The sequence below is a fragment of the Procambarus clarkii genome, chromosome 55, assembly GCF_040958095.1.
Source record: "Procambarus clarkii isolate CNS0578487 chromosome 55, FALCON_Pclarkii_2.0, whole genome shotgun sequence".
Classification (NCBI taxonomy): Eukaryota; Metazoa; Arthropoda; class Malacostraca; order Decapoda; family Cambaridae; genus Procambarus; species Procambarus clarkii.
In genome coordinates, this window is record NC_091204.1 from 22,273,818 (window position 1) to 22,295,483 (window position 21,666).

General features: G+C 38.5%; 1 protein-coding gene across 4 annotated transcripts in view; it reads left to right on the forward strand.

Annotated features, from left to right (window-relative positions):
* The window catches only part of LOC123751325 (methyltransferase-like protein 27), a 233,598-nt gene that overhangs the window by 54,917 nt on the left and 157,015 nt on the right, over nt 1-21,666 (forward strand). For all 4 annotated transcript variants that reach the window (XM_069305541.1, XM_069305540.1, XM_069305543.1 and 1 more), the window contains exon 2: nt 12,864-12,972. In XM_069305541.1, coding sequence (XP_069161642.1) covers nt 12,867-12,972 — 106 coding nt within the window. In that variant the 5' untranslated portion in view covers nt 12,864-12,866. The remainder of the gene's footprint in view (nt 1-12,863; nt 12,973-21,666) is intronic.

Below are 21,666 nucleotides of genomic sequence, written 5' to 3' on the forward strand. Positions count from 1 at the left end.
CAGGACTATATGCGAATGAAAACTCACACCCCAGAAGTGACTCGAACCCATACTCCCAGAAGCAACGCAACTGGTAACTACAGGGCGCCTTAATCCGCTTGACCATCGGGGAAGTGGCTCAAATAGCCTCGGCTATCACTTCCTTTTGACGGCCGTGATGGTCAAGCGGATTAAGGCGCCCTGTAGTTACCAGTTGCGTTGCTTCTGGGAGTATGGGTTCGAGTCACTTCTGGGGTGTGAGTTTTCATTCGCATATAGTCCTGGGGACCATTCAGGCTTGTTCGCATTTGTGTTCCTCACGTGTGCCCCAAAGAATGAGGTGATTTGGTGAAATGCTATGCCCAAGATTACCATCCGAGTTGCCGTCGGGGAAGTGGCTCAAATAGCCTCGGCTATCACTTCCTTTTGACGGCCGTGATGGTCAAGCGGATTAAGGCGCCCTGTAGTTACCAGTTGCGTTGCTTCTGGGAGTATGGGTTCGAGTCACTTCTGGGGTGTGAGTTTTCATTCATATATATATATATATATATATATATATATATATATATATATATATATATATATATATATATATATATATATATATATATATATATATATATTATATTCTGCATATATATATTATACTATATACATATATATATATATATATATATATATATATATATTTATATATATATATATATATATATATAAATATATATATATATATATATATATATATATATATATATATATATATATATATATATATATATATATATATATGCAGAAAATCCACAGAGAAATGGGAAAGAGAGATGAACGTTTCGGCCGATCTGGGCCTTACACCTGACTGAAAGAAATCACAAAGAAAGAGTGGAGGCAGACACAAGATCCTGACCACCATCTCCTTGGGTAAAGAATTAACCAGAAAAAGGTATAGATTAGCTTAGAGTGGTCAGAAGGATTTAAGCGGTAAGAATAAAAGGTTAAAGAAAAAGATTCATTGAACCTACATAAAATATTAAAATAATATCGTATGAGACAATGTAACTATCATAGTTTTTTCTTAAGCTGTTGTGCAATATTGTAACTTAGAACTGGGTCAAGTTTGTGCATACCAGTACTAACATTGAGAAGATTTGGACATTGACTAATTAGCGCAGACTCAATTAAATTCCGTTCACAAAGCCATTGCAATTGGTAATGCTTTTCGCTCCATCCAAATTAATAGTGTGATCACACAAACTTGTATGTAGATACAAAGCATTAGACGTTTGGGCAGTTCTTATACTATAAGCATGTTGAGACATACGTAATTGTAAGGATTTTCCTGTTTGTCCAAGGTACACACACTCACAATCATTGCAGGGAATCGAATACACACATCCTGTTGTACCAGGGGAGTTTTTTTTTATTAAATTAGACTTGATCGTATTATTAGTGAACACCAAATTGATATTAAGGTTCTTAAAAACTGGGGAAAGTTTCTCAAATCCCATCGCATAAGGTACCATCAATGAGTTTCTAATTTCTGGTTTCGCTTTGGAGACATTATTATAAAACGTACGTTTAGCTTTCCCAAACGAACAATCCAAAAACATCCTAGGGGTACTGTAAACTCTTTCCAATTTCATATATTTTAGCTATCTCTTCATAAAAAAAACTCAGGGCTGCCTACCCTCAAAGCTCGAAGAAAATTTCCTGAAAATACTGCCTGTTTAACTTTACTATGATGATTCGAATAATAATGAACAAACGACCCCACGTTGGTTGGTTTTCTATACACATTAAATTTGAACCTTCTATTGACTCTATGAATCATAATGTCCAAAAACGGAAGAGTACCGTTCTCCTCATTTTCACATGTGAATTTTATTGAAGGTACCAAAGAATTAAGTTCATTAAGAAAAACAATTTGGTCTTGGTCACTCGGCCATAAGCTCAAAATATCATCGACATACCTAAACCAGACTACATTAGAGAGGATAATCATGGATAAGATTTTTGTTTCGAAGAACTCCACATACAAATTGCTCAAAACTGGGGATAGGGGATTGCCCATTGCCATTCCAAATGTTTGTTTGAAAAATTGAAACTGAAATAATTGTCTTTTATACATAATTTGATAAGTTTCAACACATTATTGGTCTGTAAGCTTAAATTATATTTAGGCAGTTCGTCACGTAGGTATTCTAACAAATCATCAACAGGTACTTTAGTGAATAAAGCAGTCACGTCAAAACTTACTAGTTTAAAATCAAAATTCAAATTTAGTCAATCTCCCTCTCTACCTTATATGTATGGTCTTATAAAAACCCATAAACCTTATAATCCAGTTAGACCGATTATTAGTTCAGTTGGTTCGGCGGCTTATAAACTTTCTAAGTGGTTGGTCAAAGTTTTGTCCCCTATCGTTGGTACTATTTCTAACTCACACTTAACTAACAACGTAGACTTAATTAATAAGCTATCCACACTAAATTTGAATATATGCAACTGGTTATGTAAGGTCTTCCCTTCCCTGTCCTTCAGTTTTCCCCTCCGTTCCCCCCCCCCTCACCCGTATCATCGGCCTCCCAACCATTCCCCACTCCACCGTCCCCTCGTCCTCCCCACCATTCCCCACTCCACCGTCCCCTCTTCCTTCCCTCCATGCCCCACTCCCTTATCCCTTTGTCCTCCCCACCATTCTCCATTCCACCATACCCTCGTCCCCACGATCACAAATTCCCCCATCCCCACGTCCTTCCCCACCATTAACCCCTCCCTTGTCCCCTTGTCCTCCCCACCAACTCTCACTTCCATCCCCTCGCCATCCCCACCATTCCCCTCGTCCCTCGTCCCTCGTCCAATGCCTTCCCAAATGGTCTGATGCTCCCATCAGAAAATTGGGAACATTAAGTGATCTGATGTTCCCATCACTTATATATAAGAAAAACAGTTAAAAAATGAAATAAAAATATAAAACAGTAAAAATATAAACTATACTCACGAAATTAACGGTATCGTAAATAATACAGCTCAATTCCAATGCAATTCACACAAAATAATTAAATCAAAATGAAAATAAATCAAAATCTTTGAAAATTCAATTTATCAATGCAATCAGAAACATTGAAATGGAATTGTAACATATTTAGTATAGCATGTGTGTTGCTCTCATATGCAACAGATGGCGCTGTTTTTCAGGAGAAGCATAGTTTTACCTGTAACAGGTGTGGCATCTACACTTATGCTCACGAAATGAACGGTATGGGTAAACAACACAACTCAATTCTTACACAATGTCACACAAAATAATTAAATAAAAAACAAAATAAATGGAAATCTATGAAAATAAAATTTATCAATGCAATCTGAAACATTGAAATGAAATTCGTGACATATTTAGTACAGCGTGCATGTTGATATTATGTGCAACAGATGGCGCTGTTTTTTAAAAACTCATATTTTTATCTATCACAGGGTTTTTACAGGATATCACAGGATATTTTATCTATTTTATCTATATAGTAGGTATATAAAAAGATGCGCCTATTCAAATGGAACGTAGTGTCAGAATTTCAAAGCACACGGTGAAGAACTTTGGGAGATTACAGCGTGTGTTGCTATTACATCCAACAGATGTAATAGCATGTTTTCTCCGGTCACAGGTAAGGCATGTACATAGTAGGTACATAGAAACACGCACCTATTCGAATGCAACGTCGTGTCAAAATTTCAATGAAATTGGTAAAGAGGTTTTGAAGATTTCTCTCATCTCTCACATGAAAATCACGTGAAAAACTGTTTTTTTTCAGAAAAAGCTTGTTTTTTTCTGTCACAGACGTGACATCAATATGATATGTATATAAAAACCTGCTCGGATGCGAATGGAACATTGTGTGAAAATTTCAAAGCAATCGGTGAAGAACTTTCGGAGATTAGCGATTTTGAACAAACGAACATTTCTATTTATATTTATATACTAGCAGTACCCGGCCACGCATTGCTGTGGCTCAGCAACGCATGTGCGTTGCTGAGCCACAGCAACCTTCCCTGTCCGCCAGTCCTCCCCACCATTTCCCTTTCACCCGTCTCCTCGACCTCCCAACCATTCCCTACTCCACCCTCCCCACTCTAACATCCCCTCTTCCTTCCCAGCATGCCCCACTCCCCTGTCCCTTTGTCCTCCCCAACATTCTCTATTCCCCCATCCTCTCCTCCCCACCATCCCTTGTCCCCTCATCCTCCGCACCATCTCTCACTTCCGTTCCCTCATCATCCCCACCATTCCCCACTCCCTCGTCCGATGCCTTCCCAAATGATTTGATGTTCACATCAGAAAATTGGTAACATCAAGTGATCTGATGTTCCCATCACTGAAATATAAGAAAAACAGTTAAAAAATTAAATGAAAATATGAAAAAAAAAAAAAAAATAAACTATTCACACAAAATGAACGGTCTGGTAAACAATACAGCTTAATTCCAACGCAATTCACACAAAATAATTAAATAAAAATGAAAATAAATCAAAATTTAGGAAAATTCAATATATCAATGCAATTAGAAACATTGAAATGGAATTGTAACATATTTAGTATGGCATGTGTGTTGTTCTTACATGCAACAGGTGGCACTGTTTTTCACGAAAAGCATAGTTTTACCTGTCACAGGTGTGGCATCTATACTAATACTTACGAAACGAATGGTATGGTAAACAACACACCTCAATTACAACACAATGTCACACAAAATAATTCACAAAAAAATAAAATAATTTGAAATCTGTTAAAATAAAATTTATCAATGCAATCAGAAACATTGAAGTGGAATTCACGACATATTTAGTATAGCGTGCATGTTGCCATTAGTACAACAGATGGCGCTGTTTTTCAAAAACGTATGATTTTACCTGTCACAGGGGTGGCATCTATATAATAGATATATAAAAAGATGTGCCTATTCAAATGCAACGTTGTGTCAAAATTCCAAAGCAATTAGTGAAGAACTTTCTGAGATTACAGCGTGTGTTGCCCTTACATCCAACAGATGGCGCTGTTTTTCAATAAAAGCATGTTTTTTCCTGTCACATGTAACGCATGTATATAGTAATTGCCTAATAAGCCAAGTTTTCTTGAATTAATTGTTTTTCGACTACCTAACATACCTAACCTAACCTAACCTAACTTTTTCGGCTACCTAACCTAACCTAACCTATAAAGATAGGTTAGGTTAGGTTAGGTAGGGTTGGTTAGGTTCGGTCATATATCTACGTTAATTTTACCTCCAATAAAAAAAAATTGACCTCATACATAACGAAATGGGTAGCTTTATCATTTCATAAGAAAAAAATTAGAGAAAATATATTAATTCAGGAAAACTTGGCTTATTAGGCAAATCGGGCCTTGCATAGTAGGCTGAGAAGTGCGTTCTGGCTACTAGGTACGACATATATATATATATATATATATATATATATATATATATATATATATATATATATATATCTATATATATATATATATATATATATATATATATATATATATAAATATATATATATAAATATATATATATATATATATATATTTTTTTTTTTTTTTTTTTTTTTTTTTTTTTTTTTTATAGGGAAGGGAGTACCACCTCTAGCTGGAAGAAGGGGGACCCATAGCCTCGGAGGAAACCACGCATAACGCATTAGAGGGAATGTTTAGATCCCCTCCAATACAGTTTCTGTGTGCTTTTCTCCTACCACCCCCTTCCTTGAATATTTTTTGTGCTTTATTATGCATTTGATGGTTACAAGATATACATGGGTTGATACAAAAATAATAATGCAAAAAGGTGCTTAAAGGTTATGGATCTCTTGAAGAACACAACAATGGGAAACATTGATGAATGTCACAGACGGGTTCGATCATTGTTGCAAGTCAAACACTTCTTCGAATTCCTCTGAAGTTGGACTAGTGCCCAAGACGCAACAGGCATTTCCCCTCTGAATCGCTCTGAATATATATATATATATATATATATATATATATATATATATATATATATATATATATATATATGTCGTACCTAGTAGCCAGAACGCACTTCTCACCCTACTATTCAAGGCCCGATTTGCCTAATAAGCCAAGTTTTCTTGAATTAATTGTTTTTCGACTACCTAACCTACCTAACCTAATCTAACCTAACTTTTTCGGCTACCTAACCTAACCTAACCTATAAAGATAGGTTAGGTTAGGTTAGGAAGGGTTGGTTAGGTTCGGTCATATATCTACGTTAATTTTAACTCCAATAAAAAAAAACTGACCTCATACATAACGAAATGGGTAGCTTTATCATTTCATAAGAAAAAAAATAGAGAAAATATATTAATTCAGGAAAACTTGGCTTATTAGGCAAATCGGGCCTCGCATAGTAGGCTGAGAAGTGAGTTCTGGCTACTAGGTACGACATATATATATATATATATATATATATATATATATATATATATATATATATATATGTCGTACCTAGTAGCCAGAACGCACTTCTAAGCCTACTATGCAAGGCCCGATTTGCCTAATAAGCCAAGTTTTCATGAATGAATTGTTTTTCGACCACCTAACCTACCTAACCGAACCTAACCTAAATTTTCGGCTACCTAACCTAACCTAACCTATAAAGATAGGTTACGTTAGGTTAGGTAGGGTTGGTTAGGTTCGGTCATATATCTACGTTAATTTTAACTCCAATAAAAAAAAATTGACCTCATACATAATGAAATGGGTAGCTTTATGATTTCATAAGAAAAAAAATATAGAAAATATATTAATTCAGGAAAACTTGGTTTATTAGGCAAATCGGGCCTTGCATAGTAGGCCAAGAAGTGCGTTCTGGCTACTAGGTACGACATATATATATATATATATATATATATATATATATATATATATATATATATATATATATATATATATATATATATTCCTCTGAATACTTTTTATTTTCTTCTCCGAGGCTATGGGTCCCCACATTGGCACCAGAGGTGGTACCCTCACCTATATATATATATATATATATATATATATATATATATATATATATATATATATATATATATATATATATATATATATATATATATATATATGCAATTGACGATCACAAAATGTCCCCACATTGGCACCAGAGGTGGTACCCTCACCTATATATATATATATATATATATATATATATATATATATATATATATATATATATATATATATATATATATATATATATATATAACTGAAAACTCACACCCCAGAAGTGACTCGAACCCATACTCCCAGAAGCAACGCAACTGGTATGTACAAGACGCCTTAATCCACTTGACCATCACGACCGGACATAATGAGGTGATAGCCGAGGCTACACCTCATTATGTCCGGTCGTGATGGTCAAGTGGATTAAGGCGTCTTGTACATACCAGTTGCGTTGCTTCTGGGAGTATGGGTTCGAGTCACTTCTGGGGTGTGAGTTTTCAGTTGCATATTGTCCAGGGGACCATTCTGGCTTGTTCGCATATATATATATATATATATATATATATATATATATATATATATATATATATATATATATATATATATATATATATATATATATGCAATTGACGATCACAAAACACTGATCATTTTATGCGGAAAATCCACAGAGAAATATGAAATGAGGTGAACGTTTCGGCTTTGTTAAACCCTTTGTCAACACCAGACTGACATGTCAGTCTGGTGTTGACAAAGGCTTTAACAAAGCCGAAACGTTCACCTCATTTCATATTTCTCTGTGGATTTTCCGCATATATATATATATATATATATATATATATATATATATATATATATATATATATATATATATATATATATATATATATATATATATGTCGTACCTAGTAGCCAGAACGCACTTCTCAGCCTACTATGCATGACCCAATTTGCTTAATAAGCCAAGTTTTCATGAATAAATTGTTTTTCGACTACCCAACCTACCTAACCTAACCTAACCTAACTTTTTCGGCTACCTAACCTAACCTAGCCTATAAAGATAGGTTAGGTTAGGTTAGGTTGGGTTGGTTAGGTTCGGTCATATATCTACGTTAATTTTAACTCCAATAAAAAAAAATTGACCTCATACATAATAAAATGGGTAGCTTTATCATTTCATAAGAAAAAAATTAGAGAAAATATATTATTTCAGGAAAACTCGGCTTATTAGGCAAATCGGGCCTTGAATAGTAAGCTGAGAAGTGCGTTCTGGCTACTAGGTACGACATATATATATATATATATATATATATATATATGTCGTACCTAGTAGCCAGAATGCACTTCTCGGCCTACTATGCAAGGCCCGATTTGCCTAATAAGCCAAGTTTTCAAGAATTAATATATTTTCTCAATTTTTTTCTTATGAAATGATAAAGCAACCCAATTCATTATGTATGAGGTCAATTTTTTTTAATTGGAGTTAAAATTAACGTAGATATATGACCGAACCTAACCAACCCTATCTAACCTAACCTAACCTAACCTATAAAGATAGGTTAGGTTAGGTAGCCGAAAAAGTTAGGTTAGGTTAGGTTAGGTAGGTTAGGTAGTCGAAAAACAATAAATTCGCGAAAACTTGGCTTATTAGGCAAATCGGGCCTTGCATATTATGCTGAGAAGTGCGTTCTGGCTACTAGGTACGACATTATATATATATATATATATATATATATATATATATATATATATATATATATATATATATATATATATATATATATATATATATATATATTATATATATATAAATATAATATATATATAAATGTCGTACCTAGTAGCCAGAATGCAGTACTCGGCCTACTATGCAAGGCCCAATTTGCCTAATAAGCCAAGCTTTCCTCAATATATATATATTTTTATATTTTTTTCTTATGAAATGTTAAAGCTAGCCATTGCATTATGTATGAGTTCATTTGTTACGTTAGATTTGAGTTAAATCTAACGTAGATATGTGACCGAACCTAGCCTACCTTACCTGACCTATATGCAACTGAAATCTCTATGAAAACTGCAACTGAAAAATGCTATGCCCAAGATTACCATCTGGGTGCTAGCAGGGGGGGGGGGGTCAAATAGCTTCGGCTATCACTTCCTTATGTCTGGTCGAGATGGTCAAGTGGATTAAGGCGTCTTGTACGTACCAGTTGCGTTGCTCCTGGCAGTATGGGTTCGAGTCACTTCTGGGGTGTGAGTTTTCAGTTGCATATAGTCCTGTGGACCATTCAGGATTGTTTGCATTTGTGTTCCTCACATGTGCCCCAAAGAATGAGGTGATTTGATATAATGCTATGCCTAAGATTACCGGCGGGGGGGGGGGGGTGAGTGGGGTGAGAGTTTTCAGTTGCATAGAGTCCTGGGGAACATTCAGGCTTGTTCATATATATATATATATATATATATATATATATATATATATATATATATACATATATATATATATATATATATATATATATATATATATATATATATATATATATATATATATATATATATATTAGTATATTTTGATAGCAGTCTTTCCTGTAGACATATATTATTAAATATGACCGAAAAAGTAAGATTACTAATTCTAACACGAATTTTCTCGATCTTTCGTACATTTCTTTTCACTGTTGGTGGTAATTCAAAAATCAATTCTCCAAAATTCATTTTTATTTCTAGTCTGACGCGACACTTGAGCGCGTTTCGTAAAACTTATTACATTTTCAAAGACTTTAGTTTACAGATACACAACTGAATAGAACTTACACATCTCCGATTTGTTTATATCTACATTTGAGTGAGGTGGATTGGGTGAGGTGGTATTAATAGGGTATTAAATTCATCAACACAAGACAGAACACGAAACAATGGGTATTGAATGGAAGTGATTGTAGAAAGCCTATTGGTCCATATTTCTTGATGCTTCTATATTGGAGCGGAGTCTTGAGGTGCGTAGAATATAGTTGTGCATTAATTGGCTGTTGATTGCTGGTGTTGACTTTTTAATGTGTAGTGCCTCGCAAACGTCAAGCAGCCTGCTATCGCTGTATCTATGGATGATTTCTGTGTTGTTTACTAGGATTTCTCTGGCGATGGTTTGGTTGTGGGAAGAGATTATATGTTCCTTAATGGAGCCCTGTTGCTTTTGCATCGTTAAACGCCTAGAAAGAGATGTTGTTGTCTTGCCTATATACTGGGTTTTTTGGAGCTTGCAGTCCCCAAGAGGGCATTTGAAGGCATAGACGACGTTGGTCTCTTTTAAAGCGTTCTGCTTTGTGTCTGGAGAGTTTCTCATGAGTAGGCTGGCCGTTTTTCTGGTTTTATAGTAAATCGTCAGTTGTGTCCTCTGATTTTTGTCTATAGGGATAACGTTTCTATTAACAATATCTTTCAGGACCCTTTCCTCCGTTTTATGAGCTGTGGAAAAGAAGTTCCTGTAAAATAGTCTAATAGGGGGTATAGGTGTTGTGTTAGTTGTCTCTTCAGAGGTTGCATGGCGTTTCACTTTCCTTCTTATGATGTCTTCGACGAAACCATTGGAGAAGCCGTTGTTGACTAGGACCTGCCTTACCCTACAGAGTTCTTCGTCGACTTGCTTCCATTCTGAGCTGTGGCTGAGAGCACGGTCGACATATGCGTTAACAACACTCCTCTTGTACCTGTCTGGGCAGTCGCTGTTGGCATTTAGGCACATTCCTATGTTCGTTTCCTTAGTGTAGACTGCAGTGTGGAAACCTCCGCTCTTTTCCATGACTGTTACGTCTAGAAAGGGCAGCTTCCCATCCTTTTCCATCTCGTAAGTGAAACGCAGCACGGAACTCTGCTCAAATGCCTCCTTCAGCTCCTGCAGATGTCTGACATCAGGTACCTGTGTAAAAATCATCGATAGATACAGCGATAGCAGGCGGCTTGACGTTTGCGAGGCACTACACATTAAAAAGTCAACACCAGCAATCAACAGCCAATTAATGCAAAACTATATTCTACCCACCTCAAGACTCCGCTCCAATATAGAAGCATCAAGAAATATGGACCAATAGGCTTTCTACAATCACTTCCATTCAATACCCATTGTTTCGTGTTCTGTCTTGTGTTGATGAATTTGATACCCTATTAATACCACCTCACCCCATCCACCTCACTCAAATGTAGATATAAACAAATCGGAGATGTGTAAGTTCTATTCAGTTGTGTATGTGTAAACTAAAGTCTTTGAAAATGTAATAAGTTTTACGAAACGCGCCCGTGTCGCGTCAGACTAGAAATAAAAATGAATTTTGGAGAATTGATTTTTGAATTACCACCAACAGTGAAAAGAAATGTACGAAAGATCGAGAAAATTCGTGTTAGAATTATTAATCTTACTTTTTCGGTCATATATATATATATATATATATATATATATATATATATATATATATATATATATGTAATGTTTTTAGTATGAATTATCAGTGATCATATATATGGAGATATATAATATGTACGTTACGTCCTGTGAAGTATTGCCTAGGTCTACTTACGTATATGTGAAAGAACGTAAATAAGTGTTAAAGTCATAATCACGGACAGTTTTGGCGGTGCCAGAAGGGAGCGTTGCCAAAGGTGATTTGCCAGAAATGTTGCCATTCTACCAGAACAGCGGAAGTTTTTCACCTGTTGGTTTATGTAGATATTATTAAGTAACCTCCTTGATTTTACTAGCGTGTTTGCTTTCTCTCTTCTCCATTTTCTCTATGGTTATAGTGAGTGAGCTGTTGCACACCATACTCATTCAGCAAGTACTATACTGGGAAAGTTATAATTCCACCACTGAGTAAAGTGTTACTGAGCCGTGTGTACCAGAGGGCTGAGTTGGCGACCTTGTTGATCTTATGTGGGAGTGAATTATTTTGGGCAAGCTCGCTCGAGGGACCCGAGTTTCCCTCTCCACCGACACACTTGAAAAAAGCCGAGGAGGCTCGAGTTTACTTCACTTGTTGTGGGCGCAAGGCGGGGTACCAAAAAGGGGATTCTACCCGTAGTGGTTTTAAGTGCCACTCCCCCCCCCCCCCCTTCCCGTGTTGATCAGTGGTAACCAGCAGTAGAGAGGGGGGGGGGGGAGCGCAAACACCCACAACAACTTACATATATATAGTTCAGGTGACAAGATATCCACATAAATGTGCTACTATATAGGCTCTTTTCATTAGATGTTCTGCTAACCTCTTAGTTACGGTATTTGATATCATCTTGCATGTAAAGCATATAAGGGACACGCCTATAGTTCAACCCTCACCCCCTACCTGACTGTCTTCATAACTTTAAATACTGACCCTACATTAGCTCCGTCCAACCATCTCATAAAACTCCAGTGTGTAGGTGAGATATTAAACCTCAATATTACTCTTATGATAACTGAACATTTGAACATCGAATGAGTATAAAGTTAAAGTGCATCAACAAGGGATAGAATATAAAACAATACAAATAAATACAGAACAGGTAAATGTTTAAAAAGAGTTCTTCCTAATAAATAACGAGATGTCAGGTGTTAATAATCTGTAAACACTAGGAACAGTTGAACACATCAAAGCAATAGGATTGCTCGTAAATTCCCAATATGCATTAAAATTAAAATGTCTTGTGACAACATTTATAAAAAATAACCATAACCTCAGAGTAATATATATTGTTCTGAGGATATTTCCAGGGGATTTTTCTCTGAGGAAATTGAGATGTTTCGTGTTTTTACTTTTTATACAAGATATTTTTGGTTAATTATTTATAGGTATAATAGTAACTACGAAGCATCTTTGAAAGGTGATATTCTTCTCTTGGCCAGCTTATGGACTGTGCGAATTATAGAGGGCCCTTGATCGCTGCTGACTACGTGACTCAGATGGTCCCAGAGGACCGCCGTCAACACGTCCGAGTGATGGACATTGCCGCAGGTACAATACAATATTGCTTCATCATAAAGATCAGTTACCTAAATGCTAAAATATTTCATCTTATATTTCTTAAATTATCAAAAATAGGTTATGGGGTCTTAGCTATGGCTGAGACCCAACGAAATCCCTGTATCCTAGAGACCATGTCCAGGTAATGTTCAAACTCGTTCAAACATTCCTATGTACTTTGTATATATAAATGTGTTAATAACCCTACTGATTGGGTGAATTGTTATGCATTACAATTTATAATCTATGTAATGTGGACAAAATATGCTAAGAATGATATTGGAAAATATGTAAGTATTTGAATAATATTTATGTAGTAAACATTTTGTTCCACAATACGTCATGTTTACTAATATTGAACATTATTTTTAGCTTACCAGGCAACGTTCGCCAAGATGTTTTGTGTTGATAATAATAATGACGTTATCATTTGAATAAATGACAGTAAATTTTTCAAATAATATCAGTGATCAAATAGTGGCTTCGTTCTATTTTCTGGATTATGCTTTATTTGTCTTTATGTCATTCGTTTTTGTTTCAATATTTATTTATATAGATGTTTATACAAATACTATTATACAGTAAATTATATTTTTAATTACCAAATATGTTGGTGTTTTAGATTCGAATGATTTGACATTTCCAACGTTTATGACATGAAGGAAATGTTTGAAATTATATGGAGAGAGAGAGACAGAGAGTGAGAGAGAGAGAGAGCGAGAGAGAGAGAGCGAGAGAGAGAGAGCGAGAGAGAGAGAGCGAGAGAGAGAGAGTGAGAGAGAGCGAGAGAGAGCGAGAGAGAGAGAGAGCGAGAGAGAGAGAGCGAGAGAGAGAGAGAGAGAGAGAGAACGATACCTCGATAGTACGATATATCGATAGCACGAAATGAGGGTTCTGAGCAGCCAACTGGCCTACCCTGACCAGGGAGCCAACCACTCACTGTCCAGAATCAATTTGTCACACCATTAACCTCCTTGACACACTATAAACTTCTTCCGCTGCCAGCACAGATACTGCGAGATACTAACTTATGTTAACACAATAATCTGGGTACAACACCTCCTAGCGCCAATGTATAGAACTAATGACATCAGCAGTGGGACCAGGTGCACAAGCCAATCAGGTATGTTTATAGACAAAGACACGAAGGACTAGCAATGTCATTGGTCAACAAATGATGATGTCACGGAATCTTGGTGACAATGTGAAGTGCCACAGGGCGGCATTCGGACTGCAGCCTTCAAGGGGAAGCGTACGCTGCCCACAGAGCTCCAGGGCAGTTCATACTCACCTAGGTCTGTAGTATTAGTATCCTACAACATTGCAAAATGCCAGAATAAATCACTTGTAATTGCAGTGCAATTGGATTTATCATTTAAAAGGATTTCTGCAATTACGTGGCGACTACGGTCACGGACACGTGGTCGTTACGGACAGTATATTTGTGTGTTAGAGCTTTGTGGAGCCACGTGTTTTGTTATGGAGGAAACCAGTGTGAGGCGGACCTCACACAGCTGGAGTGGGTGGTGTGCCGATATATGCTACTAACATGTAACTACTAGCAAGACTCGGTGTCATGTACATGAGGAGTCTTAGAGCAAGTGATTGCCAGTGATGCATCATTAGTGACAATTGCTGTGATGTTTGTCCCAAGAGCTGTGTGTGTGTGGGACGTATTGAGGTGATCTTCGTATGAGGTGAAGGATTTCTTTTAACGTCTAACTCCCTACAATAAGAAACTAACTAGCTACTGGGAAACTGTGTTTTATCTTGGGGTAATGGACTGTATCTATTCTGTGTTCCCTAACCGACTCAGTTTTCAGAGTGATCCAACAGAAATGGGGCTGCTTTCCTTTACTTGTTGAATGGAAAATCTCACTTACCACTTGGTAAAAATTAATATTTATAATGCAGCTAGCACTGATATGGTCACAAATTATTCTAGCCTATCTTTTTGATCTGGCATCTTGCCACTTGAATTATTATAAACACTGACAAGATTATATAATGATATAATATAATTATATAATATTATCTATTGCACATGTATTCTTTAGTTTGTCTTTAAGCAATTGCAAAATATCAAATATTTGTCATACACGGATTAACTTAGTTAATATGGTTTAAATTTAATTTCAAGTAACTCACTTACTGAGGTGAGCTTGTAAGCTCATGGTGATATCCGTACCTGCAATATAATGGGGTTAGTGGCACAAAGAATTGGATCCAATTACTATTAATACAACACCACCAACTTCTCTTATTTTAGTAAGATGCAGGTACGGAGCTCTTATCTAATGGTACTAAGATTTTAGCCCTCTTGTAGGACCAGAGTTTGTAGTGTTGTTCACTACTGATGTTGGAATGGTGTTGCCTAGACTCTGACGGCTTCTGGCTGGGGTAGTCCGGTGTTGATCACATTCCACTCACAGTTTATGGAAGACACACACTCTTGTTTCATTAAAATATAGTGTCTTAATGTTTATACTCATTTATATACAGTTAACACCACCGATCTGGTCCTTGTGTGGTGGCAGAGTTTTGTGTACATAGTGTGGCAGGGTGTGTGGTGTTGCAGCTGTGGTGTTAGTGTATCCACACAATCCTCTCACTGGTTCATGGCAAGACACACCCTTATTTCACATTAAACGGCGTGCATTGCTTTTAGTACACATTGTGCCGTTGACACCACCAATCAGGTTCATGGTTGTTAAACGGCGGCAATTAAGCAGCTTGAACATCGTGGAGTGTTGTTGTTGATTTAGGAGCGACGACGATCGTGGGATCGGATGCGCCCCCACCGTGGAATATCTTCCTGGCAGAGGAGGATGTTTACTTCTGTCGTAACAGCGTCTGTACATAGACTGCGATCCGCACCAAGACGGGAATCATTGCCCTGCCTCTTTTAATGATCTATTTATACAAATGTTAACAAAACGTATTTGTCTAAACAATTATTTTTATTATGGCCTATTGACATAGCTCGAGTGCAGGGGGGGAGTTGTGTAAAACCCTGGTTTGTGCCTCGGAGAGGCTGCGGGATCCAGTAAGTTCGGTAGAACTTCGGTTTCAACTTTTTTAACCCTGTCGTAGCTTAGTCGATTAAGGCAGTGTCTGGGATGCTCCCGGACTCAGGTTCGAATCCTCGTCACGGCCCTTGTGGATTTGTTCATTTGATGCATCACGTTAGTGTGATTTCCATGAGTAATTATTTAATGAGTATATGCATTTATTATGGCATATTACAATAATATGCTTATAGCTGTAAGATGTATTTACCTATCTTGATATGGATTCATTTATAGTATAGATGACTCTCTGGGATGAAGTCCACAAAATAGTCATAATATGCTCACTTGATTGTCTCAAAAGAGCTTGGCTGGTTCAATAAATAGCTATGCCTGGGCCATGTGCTTTCATAGACCATGTTAGACATGTTATGCTATAAAGTTGATGGAAAATATGCCACACGAGGTCACATTATCAAGGTCAAATGACAAGTAAGGTAATCTCGCCCAGGACAGACAAGCATGGGTCCACGCGCTCGTCAACCAGAACGCGTGGGTACCCAGTGGGTGTAACCCTACCCACGTGCACGCGACTGTGTTATGGCCAGCTTGAGCCAGTAACAGGGTTCTTTCTGTTTAATGTGCCTTATAGCCTCTTCTATGATCCCACCTCCCAAGTCAGTGGTAAGTTCTCAAGAATTGGCGGTAGCAAGTAATAGTTCAAGAAATAAGGGGGGGGGGGGTAAACAAGATGCAATTACACCTTCACCAATATATTATCTATGGAAGTATAACTATACTTATACCCACAGTGTCGCTTTCACCCAGGACACTCAATATATCTGCAGTGCTCTTCAAATCCCCACGAGTCAACTATCTTCAAGTATACGTCGTCCACGTTCAGTGGTAATCACCGGTGAGTTCACCTTCCTCAACATGGGTCAGTCCCCACACCGTATCGTCACGATGTCCCAATACCCCACATCTGCTCTCCAGACACTCAGTGGCAGAGGGCTTCAGCAACTTGCTGACAGGGGTCACAAATAATCACTTCCAGGGGTCTCTAACACCCTGGCAGAAGTCTCTAGCAACACACTAGCAGCACTTCTCAGCAGACCACCATTACTGTCGTCCAGTAACTCCACTTGGTCAAACCCAAGGTACATGGACTCACACAACACTGCGTAAGTACAACAGCTATCACACTGTTTACTAACGACGGCGGCCACTTGTCCTCTCCCAGGACCAAGTCAGGAATTCGGGACTGTCCAAGGTGAACTGAGTTTCACTGCGCAATAAACTCTCCACGACACCTCTGTTGACATAAAAGTCATTAGCCAGACAGAAAGTATACAAAGAGAACTTTGGATGCCAACCTTTCTCGAGGGAACTGAAATAGTAATCGAATGCACAACCTAGATGGCGTTGATATTGTTACGTCAATCACCAGAGGTCATCATCATCGACCTCACCTCCTGACTGAGATAGGAAACAGGAGCCTTTCATGACGCAACACCTCCGCCAACAGATAGCGTTGTCTTCGACTCACGTAATGCCTTGGAGTTGGAGTGCAGCTCCACAAATGGCGCCGAAATCGTCACTCTTCACTCCAGCAACGGTGTTGATGCCGTAACAGACTGTGATTAGTGTGGCTGTGCAAAAGCCAGAGCTTTGGACGGTTGTGTTGGAGTGATAGACCGGCTCCCATGAGGCAATCAATGTTTCTCCTTTGACGTGGAATGCAAAGTGTTAACATGGAGTGTGAACGGACTTCACCGTGGGTGATCAGCTTGAGGTGAGAGCTTTATTCGGCTTTGTCTTGGATATTTAAGGTCGAGCTCCCTCTCTTCAAGGAAAAGATAACCAGTCATCGAAATCTGCATAATTCACCACCTGAGTAGCCACAGGCGGCTGTCGCCTGAGACCAGCAACATCGTCAGTGTTGGTGTATGCATGGTTGGTGTATGCATGGTTGGTGTATGCATGGTTGGTGTATGCATGGTTGGTGTATGCATGGTTGGTGTATGCATGGTTGGTGTATGCATGGTGGGTGTTTGCATGGTTGGTGTATGCATGGTTGGTGTATGCATGGTTGGTGTATGCATGGTGGGTGTTTGCATGGTTGGTGTATGCATGGTTGGTGTATGCATAGTTGGTGTATGCATGGTTGGTGCATGCATGGTTGTGTATGTATGGTTGTGTATGTATGGTTGAGTATGTATGGTTGTCTATGCATGGTTGCGATGTAGAGCGTTGTAAACGTGAGTATAAACGGCTTTTTTGGTGCACAATTATTGAGTGATTAGTAATCACCAAACAATTGGTGATTATCTCGGATCACTCAGAGTATATCTTCCAACGAGCTGTCTCTGTGCCTGGATCCATTGACATTATGGAAAGGTCAAGCTGTCACCCTTGGTTAAAGTGGGTGTTAGTGGTGTGTCAGTGACATGTAGGTAAGTGGGTGTTAGTGGTGTGTCAGTGTCACGTAGGCAAGTGGGTGTTAGTGGTGTGTCAGTGACATGTAGGTAAGTGGGTGTTAGTGGTGTCTCAGTGACATGTAGGTAAGTGGGTGTTAGTGGTGTGTCAGTGACATGTAGGTAAGTGGGTGTTAGTGGTGTCTCAGTGACATGTAGGTAAGTGGGTGTTAGTGATGTGTCAGTGACATGTAGGTAAGTGGGTGTTAGTGGTGTGTCAGTGACATGTAGGCAAGTGGGTGTTAGTGGTGTGTCAGTGACATGTAGGTAAGTGGGTGTTAGTGGTGTCTCAGTGACATGTAGGTAAGTGGGTGTTAGTGATGTGTCAGTTACATGTAGGTAAGTGGGTGTTAGTGGTGTGTCAGTGACATGTGAGTAAGTGGGTGTTAGTGGTGTCTCAGTGACATGTAGATAAGTGGGTGTTAGTGGTGTGTCAGTGACATGTAGGTAAGTGGGTGTTAGTGGTGTCTCAGTGACATGTAGGTAAGTGGGTGTTAGTGGTGTGTCAGTGTCACGTACGGAAGGTGGGTGTTAGTGATGTGTCAGTGACATGTAGGTAAGTGAGTGTTAGTGGTGTCTCAGTCACATGTAGGTAAGTGGGTGTTAGTGGTGTCTCAGTGTCACGTAGGTAAGTGGGTGTTAGTGGTGTGTCAGTGACATGTAGGTAAGTGGGTGTTAGTGGTGTGTCAGTGTCACGTACGGAAGGTGGGTGTTAGTGATGTGTCCGTGACATGTAGGTAAGTGAGTGTTAGTGGTGTCTCAGTGACATGTAGGTAAGTGGGTGTTAGTGGTGTGTCAGTGTCACGTACGGAAGGTGGGTGTCAGTGATGTGTCAGTGACATGTAGGTAAGTGAGTGTTAGTGGTGTCTCAGTCACATGTAGGTAAGTGGGTGTTAGTGGTGTCTCAGTGTCACGTAGGTAAGTGGGTGTTAGTGGTGTGTCAGTGACATGTAGGTAAGTGGGTGTTAGTGGTGTGTCAGTGTCACGTACGGAAGGTGGGTGTTAGTGATGTGTCAGTGACATGTAGGTAAGTGAGTGTTAGTGGTGTCTCAGTGACATGTAGGTAAGTGGGTGTTAGTGGTGTGTCAGTGTCACGTAGGTAAGTGGGTGTTAGTGATGTGTCAGTGACATGTAGGTAAGTGGGTGTTAGTGGTGTGTCAGTGACATGTAGGTAAGTGGGTATTAGTTGTGTTTCAGTGACATGAAGGTAAGTGGGTGTTAGTGGTGTCTCAGTGACATGTAGGTAAGTGGGTGTTAGTGGTGTCTCAGTGACATGTAGGTAAGTGGGTGTTAGTGGCGTTTCAGTGACATGTGAGTAAGTGGGTGTTAGTGGTGTGTCAGTGACATGTGAGTAAGTGGGTGTTAGTGGTGTCTGAGAGAAGGGAGGGAACTATCAGGGGAAAGAGCCAAGCTATTACGATTATACTGCACTTGGAAGGGGTCAGGATAAGGATTTAGGATGCGACGGGGAAAAGGAATAGTGCCCAACCACTTTAACCCCCCGGGGATTGAACGCCGACCTGCATGAAGTGAGACTGTCACTCTACCGTCCAGTCCAAGTGGTTGGGCTAGTGCCATCTGAGTGACACGCGTATTTTGATTAATTGTGTATTTTGATAAGTGTGTGAGTAGCCCATTGGGTCCAAGTGACACCTTATTATTACTTTCGTCTGTGTGATAAAGCAATAACAAGTGTACAATTATTATTATAACTATTGAAGACTTAGTGAAATTAATTAACTTTGTCTGCGTGACAGAGTGATTAACGTAGTCATTAAACAGATCCACAAAAGCCTTGATGAGGGATCGAACCCGTACGCTGGATGTTCCCAGTCTCGCTCCAGTCGACTATAAATTATTAATTCATTCATTCATTATTAACTGTCTAAGTGGCAGTGATTAAATAAAGTAATTAAGGTAATTAAAGTGTTAAAGTAGTTACTTATGTTGGATTGTCTCAGAGACAGTTTTTATTGCATTGTTAAAGTGTGTTAATATGAAATGTTTTGATACTGCCAGTGTCGAGTGCAGTAATGACCAGAGTGATCAAAAGTGTTCAAGTTTGTTCACTATTGTTCATGCCCTGTCTAGAGGGTCGAGACTGTGGTGTCAATTATCACCTGCCAGAGTGGTGGGAATGAATTCCTGCTGCAAGAAGGTGTTGTTAGCTGTTGATGTGACACTCTTAATTAACGTAACGTAACTTATGTCCTTGTGTATTAGTAAGTTTGTTGAATACATTTATTTTGGTAGTACACATTCCTTTACTTCGTGCCACATTCTGAAGTACTGCAACAGCCAGAGTGGGAAAATGTTGTAAGTGGAGTGCATCAAGGCTCTGTCCTGGGACCTCTGTTATTCATAACACATATAAATGATTTGGATTCAGGTTTGAGCAGCAATATTTACAAATTTCCCGATGATACAAAAATCGACAGTTGTCTCAGTACATCTTCACATATCAAGTACCTTACCCACTACTACACACTCACGGACTGTTAAAACAATTGAAATTTTGTAGACTTTAAACCCCAATTGCCAACAGCACTCAGCGGCCAGCGGGCACAGTTAATTTTCATCAAATCAATTCACGATGTGAGGAAACACGAGTATCATTTGAGTAGGGGTACCGAGTGATGTCTGGGGCCAGAGTAGGATATTGTCCTAATAGCAGCTTTGTGTTGGGTAATTAGAGGACGTAAATGATTTTGGGTAGTAGAACCCCAAGCTCAAATACCATAGTTGAGATAAGGATAGATGCGGGAGTAATAGAGAGTAACCAGGGCAGGGCGGGGTACATAATATCTGATCTTAGAAAGAATGCCAACAGTTTTTGAAACTTTTTTTGATATATTTAGAATGTGTCCCTGGAAATTCAGCTTGTGATCAATGAGAACGCCAAGGAATTTTCCATCTAATTTGTTACAAATTTGGGTATTGTTTATTTTGAGATTTATTTGATTAGAGGATTTATTGCCAAACAGAATATAGAAAGTTTTGTCAATGTTAAGGGTGAGTTTGCTGGCAGTTAGCCAAAGATGGACTTTATTTAGCTCAGTATTTACTGTGGCATTTAGAGCAAGGGGGTCAGGACTGGAGTAAATGAAGGTTGTGTCGTCAGCAAATAGAATAGGTTTGAGGTGTTGGGAGGCATTTGGAAGGTCATTAATGAAGATGAGAAAGAGGAGAGGGGCAAGTAT